At 40.3% G+C, this 22,182-nt stretch overlaps 1 protein-coding gene across 4 annotated transcripts in view; it reads left to right on the forward strand.

The window, feature by feature from the left end:
• MYO6 (myosin VI) overlaps window positions 1-22,182 on the forward strand; it is a 117,920-nt gene that overhangs the window by 49,065 nt on the left and 46,673 nt on the right. For all 4 annotated transcript variants that reach the window (XM_056856387.1, XM_056856383.1, XM_056856385.1 and 1 more), the window contains exons 5-12: window positions 703-832; window positions 2,326-2,431; window positions 4,361-4,416; window positions 5,357-5,454; window positions 7,517-7,681; window positions 10,181-10,261; window positions 15,936-16,116; window positions 17,116-17,260. In XM_056856387.1, coding sequence (XP_056712365.1) covers window positions 703-832; window positions 2,326-2,431; window positions 4,361-4,416; window positions 5,357-5,454; window positions 7,517-7,681; window positions 10,181-10,261; window positions 15,936-16,116; window positions 17,116-17,260 — 962 coding nt within the window. The remainder of the gene's footprint in view (window positions 1-702; window positions 833-2,325; window positions 2,432-4,360; window positions 4,417-5,356; window positions 5,455-7,516; window positions 7,682-10,180; window positions 10,262-15,935; window positions 16,117-17,115; window positions 17,261-22,182) is intronic.

The following is a 22,182-nucleotide window of genomic DNA, read 5'->3' on the forward strand; positions in this document are numbered from 1 at the left end:
TAGTCCACTCTCATTACTTGTATGAAATATATACATGCACATCATGCAAGTATGTAAAATATATATTCAGTGCCGATACCTGTAGGCAAATGGCTTTGACAGTAAGGCACAATAATAGCGAGGATGGATATCTTCCTCTTTTTCTTTTGAGCAAACCGAGCACTTGCCATCTCCCACACCTTCTAGCTCAGATGACCGTCTTAATCTTTTATGCAGCTATCAGATTGCCTGATTGTATGTAATGAATTCTGACTAAATTACACTGAGTCCTTGCCATCTGCTCTGGCAAATGACAGCTGTGAAATAGAAAGAAGAAAGTTTTAAAAGGAGAAGCAGAAGCCAATATGCAATTATGTTGAAACCCTTCCCCCCCCCCCCCCCAATGTTGATGCAGTTCCTAAATTCCAGTTTGTTTGCAACGAGCCATTTCCTTTCAGGTTATACATTGATTCAGCGAGGTTTTTATATAATTTCAAAAACAGATTCTTAATTGTTCAACATAATTTTGATAGCTGAACTTGTTAGAGATAACTGAATTATGAATGACTCCAAATTTCAGGTTACTTTACATTCTTGTAGTTTTTTTAGACTTCAGATAGTGCACAAACACTGTGAGGTAATGGGCAGATGTGATGCAAAGTTAATTGCTTATCTCAGTGCAATGTGATCTTGAAAGTTCATCTGGTATGTTTTCCCCCCCAGACGTATGTCGCCAATATCCTGATAGCAGTGAATCCTTACTTCGACATACCTAAACTTTATTCTTCAGATGTTATTAAAAAATACCAAGGTCGATCACTTGGGACATTACCGCCTCATGTCTATGCGATTGGTAGGTACTATGCTATTCATGTCTGCCTTCTGGGAAAAATGTGTATTTGGTTATCTGTGTCTTGGCATTGGAAGTTTAATTTCATAAAGGAGGATGCTTTTCCTAAAGGCTGGAAAAATAGGTAGAATAAAACTTGGTTATCATGGAGAATAGGGATTACCACTTTATCAGATGTGCAGGATACATAGCTTATTGCTCTGCTTGACTTCTTGCCCAGAGGAATTAACAGCGCATTCCTGATTTCTGAGGATGAAAGCCCTCAGGAGGCCAGGAAGGGGCTGCTGCAGCATTGGGGCACCTGTGCTGGCACCCGGGCTACTTACACTGTTGTGAGGGGTGCCAATGCCAGCGGGCAGGCCCGGACGCCGGTCTCCTGGTGCGGCCGTGGCAGCGCTGCCCTGGAACACTGACTGAGCCTTCTACTGGCATCTCACTGGCATAAAGGTCCGCGCTGGCATCCTGTGGGGCGTTCCTGGGACGTGCCAGGGGCAGAGCTGCCTGTAGGCAGCTCCCTGACCCCTTTTGGCACTGGATGCTGGCGCAGAGAAAGGCAGGGCTGCAACTGCTATTTTGTAGGCACAGCCTCGTTATTCTCTATGGGGCATTTTGTCCCATTTAAACTTTAAAAAGCCGGCAAGCAGCTTTTTTAAGGCTTTCTGTGGCTGGGAAATGGGTTAGGAGGAGGCAGCTCTTCCTCCCCGCTATCCCTGGCCGCTGACAGCTCAGGAATGGGCTGTATGTGACCAAACCCCCACTGCATTGGGAACACCATGGGAATTGTCTCCATGCCTGGCAGGACCCTCCTCCCCAGCTACCGAACACAGCAGACAGGCAAATGGGCTGGCAAAACTGGCTCCCGACAGCTTGAGAAAGGCTGAGGGAGAAGGAGGGAACTGAGGATAATATTACCTGACATCACTGGCTGTTAGAAGTTCACCAATGGCTGGAAGCATCAAACTGGCTGGCTGGAGAGGTGGGAGTGGGGTGCATGGATGTTTGAAGATGCAGTGGTATGGGGGGAGAAAGGGGAGAAACTTGCTGACTAGGTGTTGTTGACAGAACATTCTGGAAAATCAAGTGCTGGATAACAAGGCTTTTGCTGTAGTCGTTTTCTAAAGTGATAAAGCCCTGCAATATTGCGGTGACACTATCTACTGTTTTCGAATACTTTCACTGATGTTGTGCCTAAATCCTAAAAGCAATATTTCAAATGTTAAGTCTTCAGTCACTCTTCCTTTCTTGCAGTCTTTTTCAGCGCACTGTTAGAACTCTTTCTGTTGTTTCCCGACCCTCATGGCATTGTTTATTGTATATTTATTTTTCAGGTAGGAAGTATGTGTTTCTATATGATTTAAAAGACAACGTTTGTATTTCATTACTTGAAATGATGCTTATGTAAGAATATTACACAGCGTTTAAACAGCTAATGAAAACATTGATCTGTTTTATGTTCCTCCATATCCATTTAATGGCCTCTTGTATGTTTCCCTCAGCTGACAAAACGTTCCGTGACATGAAAGTGCTCAAGATGAGTCAGTCAATCATTGTGTCTGGAGAATCAGGAGCTGGCAAGACAGAAAATACTAAATTTGTTTTACGGTTTGTATCTTTCCACTGAAAACAGTTCCTTTGAATAGAATATAGTGTTTATTTAATGTCTTTTCAAATTCTTTAATCCATGAAAAAATCGTGAAATGTGACCTGTCTGCACATCAAAGAAACAGTTCTGCGTAGGCTTTCATATACAGATGGAGCTCTGTATGCTAGGGGCTTCCTGAGGAATTCTTTATTGGGGAAGTATGCTAAACATTTACTGGCTTCTCTCATTCTGTGAGTGCCCACTTTATATATTTCTGTTGTTCTCCAGGAAGAGGGTACATAGTTTTATCCCAGCATCTTCACAACATCTCTGTGAGATTGATTAGGCTGAGAAATATTGATTGGCCCAAGGACACCAATGATGAATGACCGGAGAGTTTAACACAAGCTTCTGTAGTCCATGACAGGTGTGCTTGTTACTACACTACTCTGGCTGTCCACATAAGAACTACAAAAAATCTCAACCAAAATTCTTGTGTTTGAGATTCTTCTTTGAGGAGGACACTGTTTAAATTCCAAGTGTCAAATATGAGTCTTTATATCAAGCCTCCAACATGAACTTAAAACAGTGGCAGTCAGTAGCTTGGAGGCAACATGTGACTCTTTGACATGCCAACTGGCTCTTCTGAGCATTGTTTCCCTATGTGGCACCAGCTCCATGTTTCAGAGAAGTGGGCAAATCCATTGTCTGGCAGGGCTTGCGCTTGGTGGGTTGGTGGGTTGTTTACACCTTGAAACAACTGCTGCTTGAAGGACTGGAGGATAGGTAAGCTGCAGGCCTCTCCGAGCTGCAAGCCCTGTGCGAGAAATGGAAATAAAGTGCCTGTCCTTTCCAACAGCCCCACCACCCTTCTTCACAGCATCTGCACTCTCATTCCAGTATCCAGGCAAGGCTGGGAGGAGAGCAAACTGGCTACAGGGAAGAGAGAGTAAAGTCACCAACGTCAACACCGAAGCCACTCAGAAAACAAACAAGCTGGCCACCATGGGGTGATGATGGTTTTACTCTGCTGTGTTCATGGCCAGCTTGCTCTCCTCTAGGCTTTTCTCCCTCCCTCCAGGTTTCCCACATTTCTCACTTTCTAGCCTGAGCTGCTGTGCCTACTGCCGAGCATAGAGCGGGAAGGCAAAGAAGGAAACCCCTCCCCTCCCTCCAGATACACAAGGACTGGCTAAGGTTCAGCAGTGGTAGAAAGAAACAACACTATGTGTGTTGAGGTGCTCATGTAATTAAAACAGGGTTTTTTTGTTAAATATTTAATATAAATGCATTGTATATTATTGCATATGGGTGGGTTTTTCCACACATGTTATTTCTTTGGTTGTGTACCCATACTGTGTTGGTTTGTCTTTTCTTTTCTGCACTTTTAAAGTGCTCATAACCCCCCCCCCCTGGAGAAACAACAAAGAAAGATTGAAATGACCACTAGAGGGAGCAAATAGGTGTGAAAAATACCCTCCATGCAGTATGGGCACACAACTGACAGGAATAACACGTGTGGAAAAACCCAGAGTTTGGTTGGTGAACAGCATGCAGTAGCTATATGGAGTTTTTGGTTAATAGTAATTGTGAATGTGGATCTCTGTGAGCTGCCACTGCCTTTGACTATCTGACACTTTTAGCTATCTAAATGAGAATACAAATTTGTACTTCATTTATTCAGAAAATTTCTTTCTTACCTCTCCAGCGTACCTGTTTGAGTGAGCTTACAAAAAAAAACCATGATAAAAACATAAAACAGCATAAAATTTGTTAATTTTTAACAAACTGCTCTCAGCTTTTGTATTCGTATGTGTGTGCGTGCACTACCGCTCCTTCTGTCGCATGCACAAAATTATGGTGCTGAAACGCCTTTGCATTTAAGCAAAGCAGTGCATAGGTGAAACAGTAGTTGTAAAATCTGACAACCTGTATATTTTTTTTCATAGGTATTTGACTGAATCCTATGGTAGCGGACAGGATATTGATGACAGAATTGTAGAAGGTACTGTGTTGTACTAAACAAAGCAATATGATTTTTTTATTATTTGATATATGGAACATTATATTTTTAACCTTTTTTTTAAAAAATGTTGAGATAGATGGAAGTCATGGGAATAGACACCAAGAATTTGTTTCATGTAAATGATATTGAAATAAAACCTCGGTAAAGTAAATAGCTGAATCCCAGTGTCAGGAGGGAATGTTAGGGGAAGGCCTTGGTGTCCTCTGGAGTTACTAGTTGGACACTGGGTGAGGCAGGATGCTGGACTAGGTGGACCACTAGAATTCATTTTGACTAATAGCCATAGATAGCCCTATCCTCCATGAACATTTCCACTCTACTCTTAAAGCCTTCCAAGTTGGCAGCTATCACCACATCCTGGGGCAGACAGTTCCACAGTTTAACTATGCATTGTGTGAAGAAATACTTCCTTTTATCTTTTTTGAATCTCTCACCCTCCAGCTTCAGCAGATGACCCCACGTTCTGGTATTATGTGAGAGGGAGAAAAGCTTCTCCCTGTCCACTCTCTTCATACCATGCATAATTTTATAGACCTCTATCCTATCTCCCTTTAACCACCTTCTTTCTAAGCTAAATAGCCCCAAACGTTTCAACTGCTCCTCATAGGGCAGTTGCTCTAGCCCCCTGATCAATTTGTTTGCTCTTTTCTGCACCTCCTCAAGTTCTGCAATATCCTTTTTTAGATGTGGTGACAAGAACTGTACACAGTATTCCAAGTGTGGTCTCACCATAGATTTGTACAAGGGCAGTATGATAGCAGCAGTTTTATTCTCTATTCCTTGTCTAATTATGGCCAGCATGGAATTTTTTTTTTACTATTCATTCTCTTTGCTTTGAAAAATTGAATAATACTCCCCCTTATGCTGTCTAGAGCTGAAAAGTTTTATTGATAGTTTTCATTTTCTTTTTCTTTTATAGCCAATCCACTTTTAGAAGCTTTTGGAAATGCAAAGACCGTTCGTAACAACAATAGTAGTCGCTTTGGAAAATTTGTAGAAATTCATTTCAATGAAAAGGTATTTGTGAATTTGTTATGTGGTAGACATATTGCTGTATATTGTGAATGTATTTAGGTGATCCTTTTCTGTTCCATGGGGGTTTGTCCTTTCAGCTGAGCCTCCCATACAGATCACAGTGTCAGTCAAATTGTTATCATTGGGGTTATTGTTGTTAGTTGTTTTGGAAACTTATTTAGTCTGAAAGGCAGGATATGATAAGTGAAATAATTTGGGTCATAACAAGTTGTTAGACAGCATGCAACATGCCTCTATTCAAATAGAGCAAATATGTCTGATATTTTATATAAAACAGAAATCCTGTGGTGGATATAACAAATTCCACTAAATATTGTTTCCAATCCTTCATATAATTGCTTTTGCAATGGTTAAATCTTAGTAAGTGAAATAAGGAGGTGGCTCCTTTGAAGTTGGTAGTTCTATTTAAAATGAGATTTTCAGTTGGATCCTCTCTCAGTTGTTTCTGAAGAAGTAAGGACTGAGTATGTGTGTAAACTGTAAATATCCATACCCTTCATTTTTGCTGAAATGTCAGCTTTTCCTCTTATGTACGACATCACAAAATCTATAGATCTTGGATCTATAGATCTTGTATTTATGTCAGTTTGAAAATGTACTGTTCCATATACTTGCCCTAAAATTAGGGTGATTTGTAAAAAGGGAAACGAATCAGAATTTGGGTCCCAATGTTTTCTGCTATGATCCCACACTCAGAGTGTGGGTAAAATGAAAGTGGTATTTGTGGGATGTCCACTAAGTTTTGGTTGCCAAACCATATTTTCTAGAGAACTGATCCCAGTTTTTTCCTTCTTCTATATCAACTATTTTGACTGAAAGAGATTGGTCCTGCTTTCACAAATATTTTTATCTCATTATAACAATTATGATTCTTTGGAACCAAGAGGCTAAGGGATTTCTACTGCTCTGTATTCATCTTCATGTTTGTCATTAGTTTCAAATGGTTATTCTTTAATAGTTATGTTTCATTTGTTCTGATTTAAAATCCAGGTATTTCCACAAGGAAGTTATTATTATAAGGGATCTTTTTGATCTAGGATTCTCTAGTTTGGATAGGCATGTTAGTGGATAGAATTTTTAAGATTTATCAGAGATTACTTTGAAGCCAGGAATCCTGCAATTCTGTTTTATTTGCAATTCGGTAACAGATTTACTGGAAAGAATCATAAAGCATTGTGTCATCATCGAAGATGTGTCAATAATTTTTTGGGATCACTCAATTTCTTACCAATTGTACATACTATGTCAGTTTATATGCGAGCATAAGCTTCCACATTTGCTGTTTACCCGCAGAGCTCTTTAGCAATTTGTCTGTATCTGTTCTTATCCTATTGAGCCCCTTGGAAAGGAAAAACTGAAGATTGTTCTTGGCAAGAGAGTTTATGAAATACAAACATAAAGTAGGACTGCAACATGTTGATACATTCTTTAAGATTTAAGAGTAGGACCAAATTTCTGTCATCCTGCTCAGATGCTGCCAAGGTTTTTGAACCTGTCCCTACTCCCCTGTGCTATCTGCTGTGTGCTTTGGGTTCTGCACAGTATTATAGTCAAAGTTGGTATTTCTTCTGATGCAGTACTATATTCAGACATTACAAACTCTGGTTTGACAAGAAACAGCTAGGCTTTGTGCACGTTTCCCTCCTCATACACAGAGCAGAAGTGGACTGCCTTTGTGGTCTCCACAGTTTGTTTTGGCATCTGAAACGCTTCTGTAACAAATTTGAGTTTTCTTAAATTGGGCCTGCAAATACTGCTGAACAATGGTGATAATAGCTGAACTGAAGGATTGTCTGGGGGTAGCAGTGTACAGGTGGGTACATTGATAGCCAGACTGCAATTTTGATTACACAGCATTAAATCTGAGTGTGTGTTTTTGTCAAATAGTACTTGTGAAAAAATTCTGTAACAATGCAGTCTTTCACGGTTCTGTCTTATTTGTAAGGAAGACGTCAATACAGTTCAGTCTTGAACATACATACATTTTAAAACTGTAAATGGAGTTTTTCTACTTTACAAAAGTAACTTTTGATTTTTCTTCTAGAATTCAGTGGTTGGCGGGTTTGTGTCACATTATTTGCTGGAAAAATCCAGGATCTGTGTTCAAGGCAAAGAGGAAAGGAATTACCATATATTCTACAGGCTTTGTGCTGGAGCCCCTGAAGATATAAGAGAGAAATTGTATTTAAGCTCACCAGATAATTTTAGGGTGAGTAGATCTCTTTCTCTTACCCCCTCCCTTCTTGCTTCTTCCAGAATATCTTATATTAAGTTGCTGCCTGCTCCACCAGGAGAGTGGTTGAATTGAGTTTCAGGTACTTTACAATTCAGGTTGATAAGTTTACATCTTTTCAAACTAGTTAAGGATATATTTTGTTTCTCTCCTATCCTGAAGACTTTGCATAGTTTGCATGCTAACACACAACAATAAAATCAGACTAAAATGAAAATACCATGTCTTCTCCTACACAGAAAAACAATGGAAATACATTTGAGAATTCAGCCCTAAACAAGTCAGTGCTTAGACTCTGAAACTGGAAGCAGAACAGGCTTCCTCAAGAATGCCCGTCCATATGCAGAACGTAGTTGTTAAGGATGATGTGGGTCTCCCGCCAAAAATGGCAGACTACTATGCACACTGACCCATGTAATGAGATCATATCCTCTCTTCTCCTTGTTGATGGTTGGTAGAGGAGGAAATTGGAGCTACAGGATGAAATGTAATGTCTAGCTCCACTTTTTTAAAAAAATAATTGCTGCTGGCATTGCTTTTACCATAGAACATTTTCAGCAGATCTTTGAAATTGTAGTTGGGCATTACAGATGAGGGAGTCTCTTCTGTGTTTTGGTTTTCAATCTGTTCCTTGACTTATGTCAAGAAGATAATGGAGTACGAGTGCAGATGCTGGAACGTGCTTCCCAGAGGACTCCATTTGTAAAGGGGTTCCACTAAAGTGTGATATAATAAGGAATGATTATGTAAAACTTCTGCAAATCCGTTGTGAAAGTTAAAAAAAAAATTCTAGGTTTTAAAATTACTTTCTTCCTCGATATGTGCTGATGCAGCACCTGGTAAATTATAGTTTGGAGACTCCTATCTTAAAACATTGGGTTGGATCCAGTAGTTTCTTTCTGATATGAGGCATCTTAGGTTGAAGCAAGACTTGTTCATCCAGTGTAAGGAAAACACTGGATTTAACCCATTAATGGAAAATAAATTCTGACTGAACCAATCATCAGTGTAAGTAACGTGTCTAGGAATGGGGTGCTAATTTTGTTCTGTTGATCCTACTTCAGTTGAACTTGATGTGGAAAAAGATATAGCCTTGGATCCTGCCTAGAATTTTTTGGGCATGATAGGTGGTGGATTTTGCCAGTTCCTCCCTCCTCTGAATGATCTGGTTTTTTCCCCCTACAAGAGCAGCATTTCAGAGGGCATTTTGGGCTGCCACTGGAGGAGGGAATTGGCAAAAATTGCCGCCCTCATTGCATGTGTGGAAACTGTAGGCTGGATCCAAGTGATAATTTTGGTATCGACTGGAGCTATGGCGAGCTTTAATTAGAATGACTCAATGAACATTATGAAAGACATTATTACTGACATCAGCATGGTATTGTGGTTAAGAGCGGCAGACTCTAATCTGGAGAACCAGGTTTGATTCCCCACTCCCCCACAGGAGTGGTGGACTCTAATTTCCCCACTCCTACACATGAAGCCTGCTGGGTGACCTTGGGCTAGTCACAGTTCTCTCTGAACTTTCTCAGCCTCACCTACCTCACAAGGTGGGAAGGGAAGGCAATTATCGTAAGCTGCTTTGAGATTCCTTAAGGTAGAGAAAAGTGGGGTATAAAAACCAACTCTTATTCCTTCTTTCTTATTATTTATTTCCCCCCTCATAATATTAATAGACTGAGAGAGTGAAGAATTTATACCTTGAAGCTGTAATAAGGTTCAAGTAAATTTTAGGAACTCTCCAAATCACAATAGTTGTTGCAGCGGCATTACCCTAGTTCTCACATTCACTGTCATGCTGCTCATGTTATACCTGATGCACTACAGAAATACAATGGTGTGAATGGACTCTAATGTTGCCTTCTGGAGACAAAGCCTGATGTTCCTTCAGAGGCGGTGATACCAACGTTTATAGCTTCTACCTAGTTAGAACTCTGCGTAGTTTGTGGGTATTTGAATAGGCTTCTTGCATAACGTCACATTAAGATTAATTCATACTTCAAGAATTTCTACAATGTATTTGATGCATTTCCATTTGTGAATTGCTTCAGTATTTACAGAAACATATTTTGGCACTAGACATGATACAAGTGAGATGCAAAAAATCTCTACAGACTTACTTTCATCATTAATTGACATCTTCTTTAATTCATTGCTACCACATAGTGCTAATGTATGCTGCTGAATCTTTTTTAAATTATCTTTGGGATAACAGTTTTAAGTCATGTGCTATTCCAAACTCTACAAAACATATTCTGTGTTTGAATCTTTTAGTACATTGTTTGTACTAGTTGGTTTATTGAATGCTGAATCTGTGTTTTAAAATAGTTAAATTAAAGGTACAATTGTATGGGACTAAACCTCATAGTAACTGTTACCATGCTATCCTTGTGTTGAGGGACGAGATACTGAGTTTTTTTTAGTTTTCTGTACATTGGAGTCTAAGCATACCTTATTTTTTCTTTGTTTCAATAGTATTTAAATCGTGGCTGCACTCAATATTTTGCTACCAAAGAAACAGATAAGCAAATTTTGTTGAATCGTAAAAGTCCTGAGGTAAGATGTGTATCTAATATTAAAATGTCATGCTTTGCAAAGCAGCTATTGTTTCATCTGGCATAACTGCTGCATTTAAAATTTAGTTCATATAGTACTACTTGTGTTCAAGCAGGTTTGATAGAGATAAATACCATCTGGGGAGAAGGATGAAAGCCCAGTACTACTATTCCCTGAGAACAAACGATAGGCATTTTGAAAACTGGCAGCAACCGTCTGATTATTGTTTGGCTTGATGATTACAGACACCAAATAATATAAGTTAATACTCTCATCTGTTATTTTGTCAATGATATTTAACTAAGTGAAGCTTACATACAGAAATCAATTAGTGCATTAAGGTTCATGAAGAAGGATAGAAGGCTCATTCCTGACTGATTTCCCCACCCCCACCAGTCATGGTGAGACTGATCCCTTCCCATGGAGTTGTGATACACCACTGTGACTTGTGCCTGTCTGGAACCTTGAAAAAGGGCTGCTGTAGCCCTGTATGTGTAGTTCCCATAGGGAGGCAGCAGTTCACACTAATAGAGTCCTTGTCTGAATGCAGCCAAACGGTGAGCCTGGCACTCACCTGTCATTCTTCTGTGGTTCCTGGGGCTACCCCCAAAATATGATTTATTCCGTGAGATAGTCAGAAACTGGTCTGAATTTGGTGGGTTAGCTTGCAGTGCTGACAGCGTAGCAGGCTAGGTAGCGATGTACAGAGAATAGCTTAAACCATGTACACAGATGTTCATTGTTGTGGTACCTGTTCAGGCTCAGATGGGTTCTGCCTGTGTGCAAGGCCAACCAGGAAGAAGTTTTTTGGGAGCTCTGGGAAAGCAGAGGGTGCTCTCTTCCCCTTACCCCGTGCTCAATTCCTGCCTATTTCAGTGTAGAAAGGAGAAGGAAGGGGCACCCTTCGTCACATCACTCTCTGCTGCTGCTGAGAGAGTTTGTCTTTCCCTGAAGCTCCTTCTGAGGAAAATAAAAAACTTGTAGATTTAGTCTCCCACTGAGGAGTTTTTATCTTCTGGACTTTATTTGTCTCCCTTTTCTAAGGAAAGCAGGACACCGTTTCCTTTCTTGTAGCCCAGTATTTTTTCTGAGGAATAATATTAAAGGAAGAAACCAAATGACCTCTGAATATGTCCTGGAAATGTGCATCTTGTGGAGCAAAAATTCCTCACTCAGATGACCACACACTTTACCTTCTCTACCTTGGTGAGGAGCACAGTGTCTTAGATGCTCGGTTTGTAAACAGTTTACACCAAAAGTGAGGTATGACCCAGCCTCCCACCGTAAGGCAGCAAGCATTATGGGAGAAAGCCCTTCCAGCTCTGTTTCTGAAAGCTGTCCTAGCCCAGCACATCTCCAGACTCCTAAGAGATGGACACTCTCTTCATCCGTTCCAATGGGTCCATCCTCTGTTCATGTGAGTCCAGGTTGTAGTGCTTCAGAGCTGCGCCATAAGCACAAACACCATGATAAGGTATTGATCCTGAAAAGAATGGTGTACCAATTCCAAGAACGCCCTTGCCATCAGGACACTGTCACATGTCTGAGTGTTTTATGTTGGAGGGTGAACTCCTTGAACCCACAACATCAGCTCTGGCTTCTCCATCTGCTGTCCACCCTTTGCATCCAACAATCTCTCCATGGCTCTCCAGTTTGACTGATTATGAGCATAGGTCTACATGCCAAGACCCTTATCACTACTATGACTGACTCTATCCTTATGGCACTCACAAAGAGGACCATTATGGGTGTTACCAAACCTGGGCTCCAGATTCCCCACATTATGCTCATCCAGCTGAACCTGCACACTGCCCACCTGTCAAACATCAACCATCTGCATCCCTAGGGTTATGCAGAACCAGGTCTTGACTGTTCTTTGGAACCATCTCTGGAGGATACTGTGGGAGAACCTACCACTTACTCTTACCTTTATGGTGAGCAGTTTATCTACATGGCTTGGTCCTTGGAGACAGAAATTCCCTTCCCCCCATGGGCCACTAATCCTGTCTTTAAAGTTATGAATCCCAGCCCCTTTGGGGCCATTGCTTTCCCTAAAATGGATGGCCTGTTAGAGGTGACAGCTAGGCCTTGGCTTAGACTTGCTTCTGTTCCCCTCTCAGCCAGAAGGGTAGAAAATGTATATAGAACTAAGCAGAAAGGGTGTTCTTTCCTCTTTCAACATCTTTCAGCTAATTCTCTGGTGATAGATTCCAACCAGGGCAAAAATAAAGCTACCCAGCATTCAGCTCCAATTGACAAGGAAGGCTGGAAATTAGATTGGGAGGGATGCAAAATCTGGGCCTTTGCTACCTTGGGATTCAAGACTGAGAGCTACCAGTTCATTATGGCTCACTATCAGTTGTTTCTACAGCAAGGCATTGCCCACTGTCTAGAGTTTCTACAGCAGATAAGCAGAAGTTGGTCAAACTTTTACAGGTTGGGGCCTCTAAGGTTTTTGACCAACAAATACCTTTTGCCAAACATTTGGCTGATTTTTCAGCCTTCATTCTTGCCACAGCCATCTCCTTAAGATGTTACTCATGGTTACATTCCATGGCTCTACCTAATGAGACCCTAAAATTGACGGTCTTCCTTTAGATGGGTCAGATCTTTTTAGTACTAAAGTAGATCAAGTCCTAGAGTGTATGAGGGAGCATATATTTACAGCAAAAATCTTGGGAGTCATTCTCCCTATCTCTTCAAAGGTCTAGGTCTTATTTTAGGCCCTACCATGCTAGTTACCTGGTAGGGGATATCAGGTCCCATGTCTCCTTCCTCTTATAGGACTCCTTTCCCTACATATTGTCAGCCTCCATCTCAATCATGGAGAAGGTGTTCTTCTCCGAGAGGAAAAGTCAAGGGTGCAGTTTAACCCAGATGCCTCTACCCTGCAAACAAAGTTTTTGACAGCTACAGTCTGTGCCCATCCAGGGCTTCCTGGTTCAGAAGGACCCTCCAGTTCCCCTCTCACTTAGAGAGGACCCACTGGTCCTGACAAATATCCTGCTATAGTTTCCAGTGGTATGTCCTCTGAACAATTCCTGGCAGTCTGTCTTCTTCAATCAGTCTACTTGCTCCTTCCCCACAACTACTGGCAGAAGTCGATGTCCTCCAAAGGAATATTTCCTAATGGACAAAAATGGAGGGGAGGGGGGCGGGGAAAGCTAAGACAGATCTGATGTGGAAAAAGGAGACCCTTTGCTTTCTTGGAGCTTCAAAAAGCCTCTTCTTAGCTGTCCTGCACATGTGCAGGTTCCATTTGAGACTGTACAAGTGATCACTTGATGAACAACTGTTTCAGGTAAGTATAACCCTGTTTTCTTAATTTCCTAAGTGTTTTGGGCTCAAATGTTTCATTAGTATTAGAATGGAAGAGATAATTTATTGTATTGTCAGTCCTAAAATGCCCAATGGGACATAAATTTCTCAACTAGTGATGACTGGGAGCCAAGCAAGTGCTGTTGTGTCATCCACCAATGCACTTTGCTCCATTAATGTTAAATTGAAAATGTCAGCAAGTGCTTTAGAGACCCATGTCTAAATATGAGCATCATACTGCCATCCTAGCAGTCAACTGTGTAAATAACGTACTACGTTTGTAAATCTGTTTTAAAAAAGTGCGCGAGGGTTAAAGCCCTTTATTGTCTTCCGTGTGACTATTTCAATCTGTGGCAGCTGTGGTTCTTTCACAACTTTTCACCACACTGCCAAAGGCATGTGGACATTATGACCTGAACTCTGCCTAACTCAGCTTTTCTCGTGTCTTCTCCAGTGCTTAAGCTGTAGAATGGGTATCTTGTTAATAGTTGAAGATTCTGACTCAACGTGATCAATAGTAGCAGAATTGGCTCAGCCTCTCACATCGGTGTTGCCACAAACAACTGTGTGTGCCATTGGCCAAAACAGCCATGTGACTGGGCCTTAAATTTAAATGTGAAGGAATTATTAATATTTGAACTGCAAAATGAGAGTATCTGGCTGTTAAATGCATCTGCATTGCCAGGTACTTGAACTCATGAACCCATGAAGCTACCTTATACTGAATCAGGCCCTTGGTCCATCAAAGTCAGTATTGTCTACTCAGACCGGCCACGGCTCTCTAGGGTCTCAGGCAGAGATCTTTCACATCACGTACTTGCCTAGTCCCTTTAACTGGAAAAGTCGGGGACTGAACCTGGGGCCTTCTGCATGCCAAGCACCCAAAGTTCTTCGTAAGGTATATTAGAATATAAATTATATTTGGTTCTAACCAGATATGGAAAGACAAAACCTAACAGTAGTTCGTGAATTCACTGTGGTACTTGGAATTCATTTTCGAGAACATTGCCACCACCCGCAGCTGCAGGTGATGCTGGACTGTCAGCATACCTGTATTGTTAGATATCCTCTACTGTCATTTTTCAATTTTGAACCTCTTTTGAAGATGTTGAATAATAATAAGCTGTGAAATCAATTAACACTTACATTGTTTTTGTTCTCTTCTTGTCAGGAAGATGAGGTGATCACTTTGTATAATTTGAAATTTTAATTTCATTAAATTGCTGTGTGAAGTTAATTTTTCAGATGCATGCTACCACTTTATTTTGAGATGTATTAGAACAGTATAGTTTGGGGTGAAACCAAGCAGAGCATACATCAGATTGCAAATTATTTTCAGTTTTACAATGAAACTTTTAAGAGCATTCTTAATTTTGCATGTTTGGACAGTTGTCTTACTGCATGTAGTAGCTGGTTGTTCTGCTCTATTAGTAGCGGTGTGTGGTGTTTGGTGTTTGGTGTTTGAACAGCCAAAAACCAAAACGGTATACATTTTGTATAGGCATGTACAAAACATTCTCAATGAATTTGTATGCACTGAAAAATAAATTAATGTAAATGCACTGGGTTATGCTCTTGTATAACCAATGCTAAAAAATAGTTTGTATTGTATTCTGCTGGAATTTGTATTCCTGCATGTCCATCATTTATAATCTCCATCCATTGTTGCAAGCACTCTAATTGTGCCGGAAATATTGAAGGAAATTCATTTTCCTGCAAATATGCTGCATTCAAATTGTTCAGAATATTTCCCTGAAAAGCTCTTTCTCACCACCTTCATTGTCTTATGCTTATGTACCAGCAACTTTGGCACAGTTGTTATTTAAGCAGCTGCTTGTCTGTGTGATCTCAGCCAATCAGTGGTCGTGTAGCCAGACTTACGACCTCATGTAGCCAATCAGATGTGGTGACATCAGGATGCCACAAAGGCAGTTCAGGAGTAAGAGCAATGCTTCGTGTCCCAACGATGAATGGGTAACACTTATGGCAGTGTTTGTAACTCTCCATCACTAAAAGCAGGATGCTTTTTAAATCTTGGGAAAGTTTTTAATAGAAGTGACCTGCCTCTATTTTGACAGCCCTAATCAACACTACTTCTGTACATTCTTTTATTGGACACTATATGAACTAATGGTTCTGTCCTTTGTACTTCACATTCATCACAGTCAAGATTCCTTGTCTCCTCTACCATTGTTAGAGCCCACACTCAGTACACAGTTCAGAACACAAACCTTGACACATTAAGGAGAGTGGACAGTGTTTTAAAATGTGCATTGTTTTGTTTGCTTTTGGCTGTATGTTCACAAGCAAAACAGTAGCTTCAGTTACTTTCAGATGGCTTACTTTCTTGTTTTAGTACCTGAAATCAGGCTCTTTGAAGGATCCTCTGCTAGATGACCATGGAGACTTCATCAGAATGTGCACTGCGATGAAGAAGATTGGTTTGGATGATGAAGAGAAACTGGATCTGTTCCGAGTGGTTGCTGGTGTCCTGCACCTTGGAAACATTGATTTTGAAGAAGCTGGGAGCACCTCTGGTTAGATCTTTTTACCTTGTTCCATTGTGGGTAGGACAGGGTTTCTGGTTCAGCAAAAGATTGGTGTATTTAAATGAAGAAACAAAAAGTGGTTCAGAGTAGTAGCCAACACTGGGACACCCAAATTTTTACATGATTGTGCTACAGAGTGTTTCTGAAGAAGTAGGTATTTGAAAGGCATGAAAATTGAGGGGTCTTCCGGTTGATTCACATATTTCCAAAGAGCTTAGCGTAAGTGATGCAAATATATAGATTCTGCTTTATTTTTTATTTATTATTTTATTTGTTTTTAATTTTTAATTTTTAGGGATACAGAAAAAAGAGAAAGGTAAACACAAATTTGGGGAAGAAACATAAATTACAACATGTCTGTACCCAAGCAATTGTTCATGAATATCTCTGCATATTACCCCAGTGTTCCAACATCTTCCAAACTAAACTCTAACTGTACAAAAAAAACCCATTAAATATTATTAAAAAATCAAATGTTGATTGCAAGATTCTATAACTGCTGTACTAATTTTAGCTATTATCTATTATATCATATACATACTTAATTAATGCCTATTGTATAATAATAGTATTTAAAATGAACTCTATTGGTGTGCATTTGGCCCTTTCTCTGGGCTTGTGTCAAATTGTGGATGACACACCAGCTGAGTTTTTACCAGTTTCAGTACAATATTGTTGAGGATGGTAAGGCAAAAAATCTGTGCTTATTCTTCTTTCAGTCTCTTTAGATAGTAGCTGAAATTAGAAAGACTTCCATACGTGTCATGAATGGAGAATCTGCCTTTCCAAAATGTGCCTCTTTATATTTTTTGTCTCAAAATGTGTGCCTATTGGATTCTGCCTTGCCGCTTTGCCTTGCTAAATAGTTTGGAAGCAGAAGATAGATACAAGCAGTTTAGATAGAGTTGGTACTTTTTTGTTTGTTTAATTTAACCTGTTTACAAAGTGTATTTAATCTAATTTAACTAGTTTTCCTGCTTGCATCAGGTGGGTGTACACTGAAGAACAGATCTACTCGGTCATTAGAATGCTGTGCTGAACTTCTCGGCTTGGACCAGGATGATCTTCGGGTCAGTTTAACCACTAGAGTTATGCTGACAACAGCAGGGGGCGCCAAAGGAACAGTTATTAAGTAAGTGGCTAAGGATGGAGCAATAATGTCTTCTCTACCACTGAAGTATAAAATACTGCGTATACAAATTCTTTTCCTTTTAGCTATTTTGCGGTGTCTGAACTTGCATCTGTGTATTGGAGGGGGGATAGCAAAACAGGGTTGCCTGGGATCTGCAAGATGTATAGTACTTTCCTATTGGCAATAAAACATCTGTCGCAATAACGGATTTATTTGCCTCCCCTCTTTCTGCGTGCAGGAGAGAACGTATCTGTGCAATAATGCTTGAGAGGAAGAAAAAAAGTGTCTGACTGTTTTGTTAATGATTAGGCTGTCGAACATTGGAGAAAGTGAAAATACAGCATGTCTTGGCACAGCTTGAATCTATATTCACATAACAATAATTGTTTAAAAGCTGGGAGTAAGCACAATGTTCGGACTTGGTGTACAGTTTGCACAGGTCCTTTGGAACATTTAAAGACTGAAATAAAGAATGTGAGTGCTCAGTTAATTCTTTTAATGCAGCAGCTGTGACTTTTCTGTGTCAGGTTCTCAAGGTATTAGGATTCCAGGTTCCTAGACATGTTATGCAGATAGGTTGCTACTTAAGCCTGTTCTCCTGTTCAAATGCATTAATTGGTGACATATTTTGTGTTGTCGCTTCATCCATTAGCAGATCAAACAATATTATCAGGGATTGCTTGATAGAAGAAACTTCTCTACTCCCCCCCCCCCGGGACTGGTTCACTGTTCTGCTTGAATACACCATTCCGATTTTTCATGGCTGAAGTTCACACTTTGACTAGTTATCAACACAGTGTTGATATCAAGTAACAAATGCAATTCTTCATTTTGCATCTGAAGAATTAGGTCATTTCTCCTTGGTGATTATCCCCCTCCCCCAAAAAAGAGTCCTGACCAGGATGGCTCAGGCTAGCCTGACCTCGTCAGATCTCAGAAGCTGAGCAGGGTTGGCCTTGGTTAGTACTTGGACGAGAGACCACCAAGGGAGCCAAGGGTCGCTACACAGAGACAGGCAATGGCAAATCACCTCTGTTAGTTGCTTGCCTTGAAAGCCTTGAAAACCTTATGCAGTCGCCATAAGGTGCCTGTGGCTTGGTGGCCCTTTCCACCAGCACCATCGCCAAAACAAAAGAAAATGCACCAACGTAGTGAGTGGCAGTAGAAAAGTCCCCTGCATCCTGAAGAACGGGCAGCATTGTAGCCTTGGAGCCTCTCCATCCCTCCCCCCTCCTTAAGAATATATTCAGGTTTTCAGCAATAAATCAATTGGCATTCTGTTTAGCTTTGGCATTCTATTTACTGTTTTTCCAGAATTGGAATGAGGTACAATAGTTTATAAATGGATCACTGAATTCATCAGTTCTGTTGATTTATGCAGTTGGAATGCCTTGCATACTTAAATGCAGTAAGTTAGAGATGTTTCACAGTAATGGTAAATTGTGCAAGTCTGTTGGAATCTATTTGTATAATTTAGTTTTTGTTCATTTGATTTAAACTCTTGAGCTTTAGATGTCTTTAACTCATTTTTGTAGGAATGTCACCAGTATACACTCCTGATTCCCCCCTGCCCCCAATATCTCATTCTGGCATTGTAAAGCTTAGCTAGTCCTGTGAGAGTTCAAAGCCAGACTAGAGTATCTCTAGCAGATTCGCCACTGCCTTGTGAAATTGGCAAGGGTTAGTGTGTCCTTGGCAACTGAAAGTAGCATTATGGACTTAAATAAGCCAAGCAGTAGGAAAGGTTGTGAACTCAAACACGGAGACGCTTATTTCATTTCTTGCTTAGATTTAAAGTGGTAGGCACAAGATCGTTGTTGCTCCACATATTTGTGGACAGCTAGTTCGATATTTTTCCTAGTATATGGATCAGCAGCTGGCTCCCAGGGTCAAATCTATGTACACAGAATCAACCACTTACCTCTTAAGGGCTACGTTTCAAGAGGTTCAAAGAATATTTTGAGCAGAATTCTGAACAAGTCTTGGGATCTTTGTGAGTATAGCCTGAGGTTTATCATATTATTCTCTTTCTAGAGAAGAAAACCTATAATGGTAGCAGGTTATAAAAGAGACCCAGTTTGGGAGTATTTTAACATTCCTCTACCTATAGGTAAAGCAGGCATGTGTTGCAAACACTGCAACAAAGAAATGCAAGGCCTGGTGGCCCAAATGAAACAATACTTTGAGAAGCTGTTTATGTAGAAAAGCACAATTTAAATATAGTCTTACTGACTAGAGATTTAAATTGTGAAAAATCTAGTCTTGCTGGTTAGTGATTTAAATCATGATTTAAATATCCACCCTGGTATCTACCTGCGGTTTGCCTTTACCCAAAGGAAAACTGTACCTTACTGATCTAGAAGAGTTGAATATGCCACAAAATCAATCATAAAAATAAAACCTCAGGAGTAGTACTGAGCATAGAAAAGATTCTGAAGTGTAAGGATGTGTTGCTGGCAACCAAGATCAAGATCATTCAGACTATAGTATTCCCCATTACTATGTGTGGGTGTGAAAGTTGGACAATGAAGAAAGCTGACAGGAAGAAAGTTGATTCATTTGAAATGTGGTTTTGGAGGAGAGTTTCACGGATACTGTAGACCACCAAAAAGACAAATAAGGCAGTTAATGATAGAATGTTTTGGAGGTCATTAATTCATACGATCGTCATAAGTCAGAATTGACTTGGTGGCACTTAACACACAACTTGCAGTACTGAGCTGCAAAGAATAAAATCCGCCCTTAATTATTGCCCTTGTTCTCTGAGAGCATAATGCAAGCATTGCAGTATGCCACTGGAAGGAATCACCATGAAATTCTTGAGGTTGATTCCTGAGGCGGCAAGTTAACAACTCAGTTCGTGAAATGCACATGGTAACTCTTCCAAATCAACGACTGTGGCACGTGAAAACAGAAAACTCCTTGTGGTGAGTGTATTGTTTAGACTAGGCCCCAGGCAGAAGCAAACACCCAGGGGGGGTATACTTGAAATCTGTGAAAATATAATTTTGTAAACTTCACCCTACATGCCTGTTTCAGTTTTCTGTTCAATGAAGTTGTGGTAAATAGGACTCCGCCACTATGAGTTACTGCAGTGTGCAAGAACTTACAAGGAAAGGAGGGGACATGAAATATCATACGGCAGTTGACCTTGTTAAGGTTGAAGAGAATGGAATTGTAGGAAAATATGATGAACACAATTTTACCCATTTTTGTTCCCAACTTATCAGAGTCAGTTTAAGTCTACTATCCAGATGGAGATAGTCTCTTTTTCACTTGACCAGAATTCTGAAGTTTTGTGGTAACTGACATGGAACACCCTTAATATAGCTGTTAGAACCTTCAGCATCTGTTCTCTACTGGATATTTATTTTATTTTATTAGATTTCTATCCTACCCTTTCCTGATTATACTCAGGCTCAGGGTAGCTACCAACAGAAATAACAATCAATTTAAAATACATACTGTAAACTTTAAAAGCCTTATGTTAGAAGAATGCAAGTGGGAGTGTCACACAATTATTTGTAATTATAATTCCATCCCATAATCCTCCCAGGATATTATGATCATTGCTATTTGATAAAATGATTCCTTTAATAGAACATGGGGGAGAAACAGTATGTATGTCTGTGACTTCATTACTCCCTCTCTGCATTAATGTGAGCAACCAGGAGTGAAAAGGTAACTGTGCATGTCAGAAGAGAGGTGTGGTTTTAAAAATATGATGGCATATAACCACCCATTTCTCAATCCAGTACTGTTTACTGTTCAGTGTTAGACATTTAGCTGATTTGGAATTGCTGAAGTAATGCAAAAAGATGGTGTGGGAGCCTGTTTTTATATCCCCCCCCCCCCCGTTAGAAGTCTGGAATTTGCAGTGTACTGCTAACTAGAGCATTTTTATGACTTTTACTGTGCTCGTCTGTAATTATTGGATACCTAATGTCTTATATAAAAGCCTGGAAGCTAACATGAACTTCCAGGATTACATTGTGGAGCTTTAAAGGTATCAGAAGGGAAGCGTTAGGGAATCTTCCCTCTATTTATAAGATTCCTGTCAGTACTTATTACTGTAAGACAAATCAAGAGACAGTACATTAAGGCTGATTACTCTCTAATGTAATGTAGCTGGAGTTATCTTCCCTAATGAATAGTGTCTTTACTTGCTTGATGTAGCATCCTTGATGTAGCATTCAAGTGGTTTGATTTTCTGTTTATGGTAGTTTGCCTTTCAGGAAACATTTGGAAAGTGTATAGTGGTTTCCAGCTGCTCTTACACCCCAACCTCCCAGTCTGGTGTGGCATCGAATGTCTGCCCTGTAGTTGGGTGTATATGTGTGTGTGTGTGTGTGTACACACACACACACACACACACACACACACACACACACACACACACACACACAACCTATATACGTGCCTGGTTTGATTTAAACTGTTTGTATATGTATATATTTCTGCAAATGTGTGCAGGTGGTCCTTTTTGTCAAGATATGTAAAAAGAGGGTTTTTGTACAGACATTTTACAGATCATGATTAACGGATTTTTATAGTCACCTTTCATCGCGTAAGAATAGCTGCACTGTATTAGCCAGAATGCACACAGTAACAGTGCTAGGGTTAATGTTAGAGAGCAATGAGGTGGCTACCAGCTCAGACTTGCATAAAAACGCCTTTTTAAATATACTATCAGGCAATGGCGATAGTTATGTCCATGTGACTGAAGCTTTGTTTTCCATGCTTCTGGCGGTTCGTACATAGCGATAAAGTATGTGCTTCTCCTCTGCAAAAAGTTCCAGGGTGCTCGAAAAGACGGTATGTGAGCTTTTGAGCAGTCATCAAGCTGCTGATGGTTTACCAGGTGTCAAGCTGCTGTCATGGAAATTGGAACTGCCACACACATACCACCCAAGTAGTGATGC

Source organism: Euleptes europaea, chromosome 10 (genome assembly GCF_029931775.1).
Source record: "Euleptes europaea isolate rEulEur1 chromosome 10, rEulEur1.hap1, whole genome shotgun sequence".
Lineage (NCBI taxonomy): Eukaryota > Metazoa > Chordata > Lepidosauria > Squamata > Sphaerodactylidae > Euleptes > Euleptes europaea.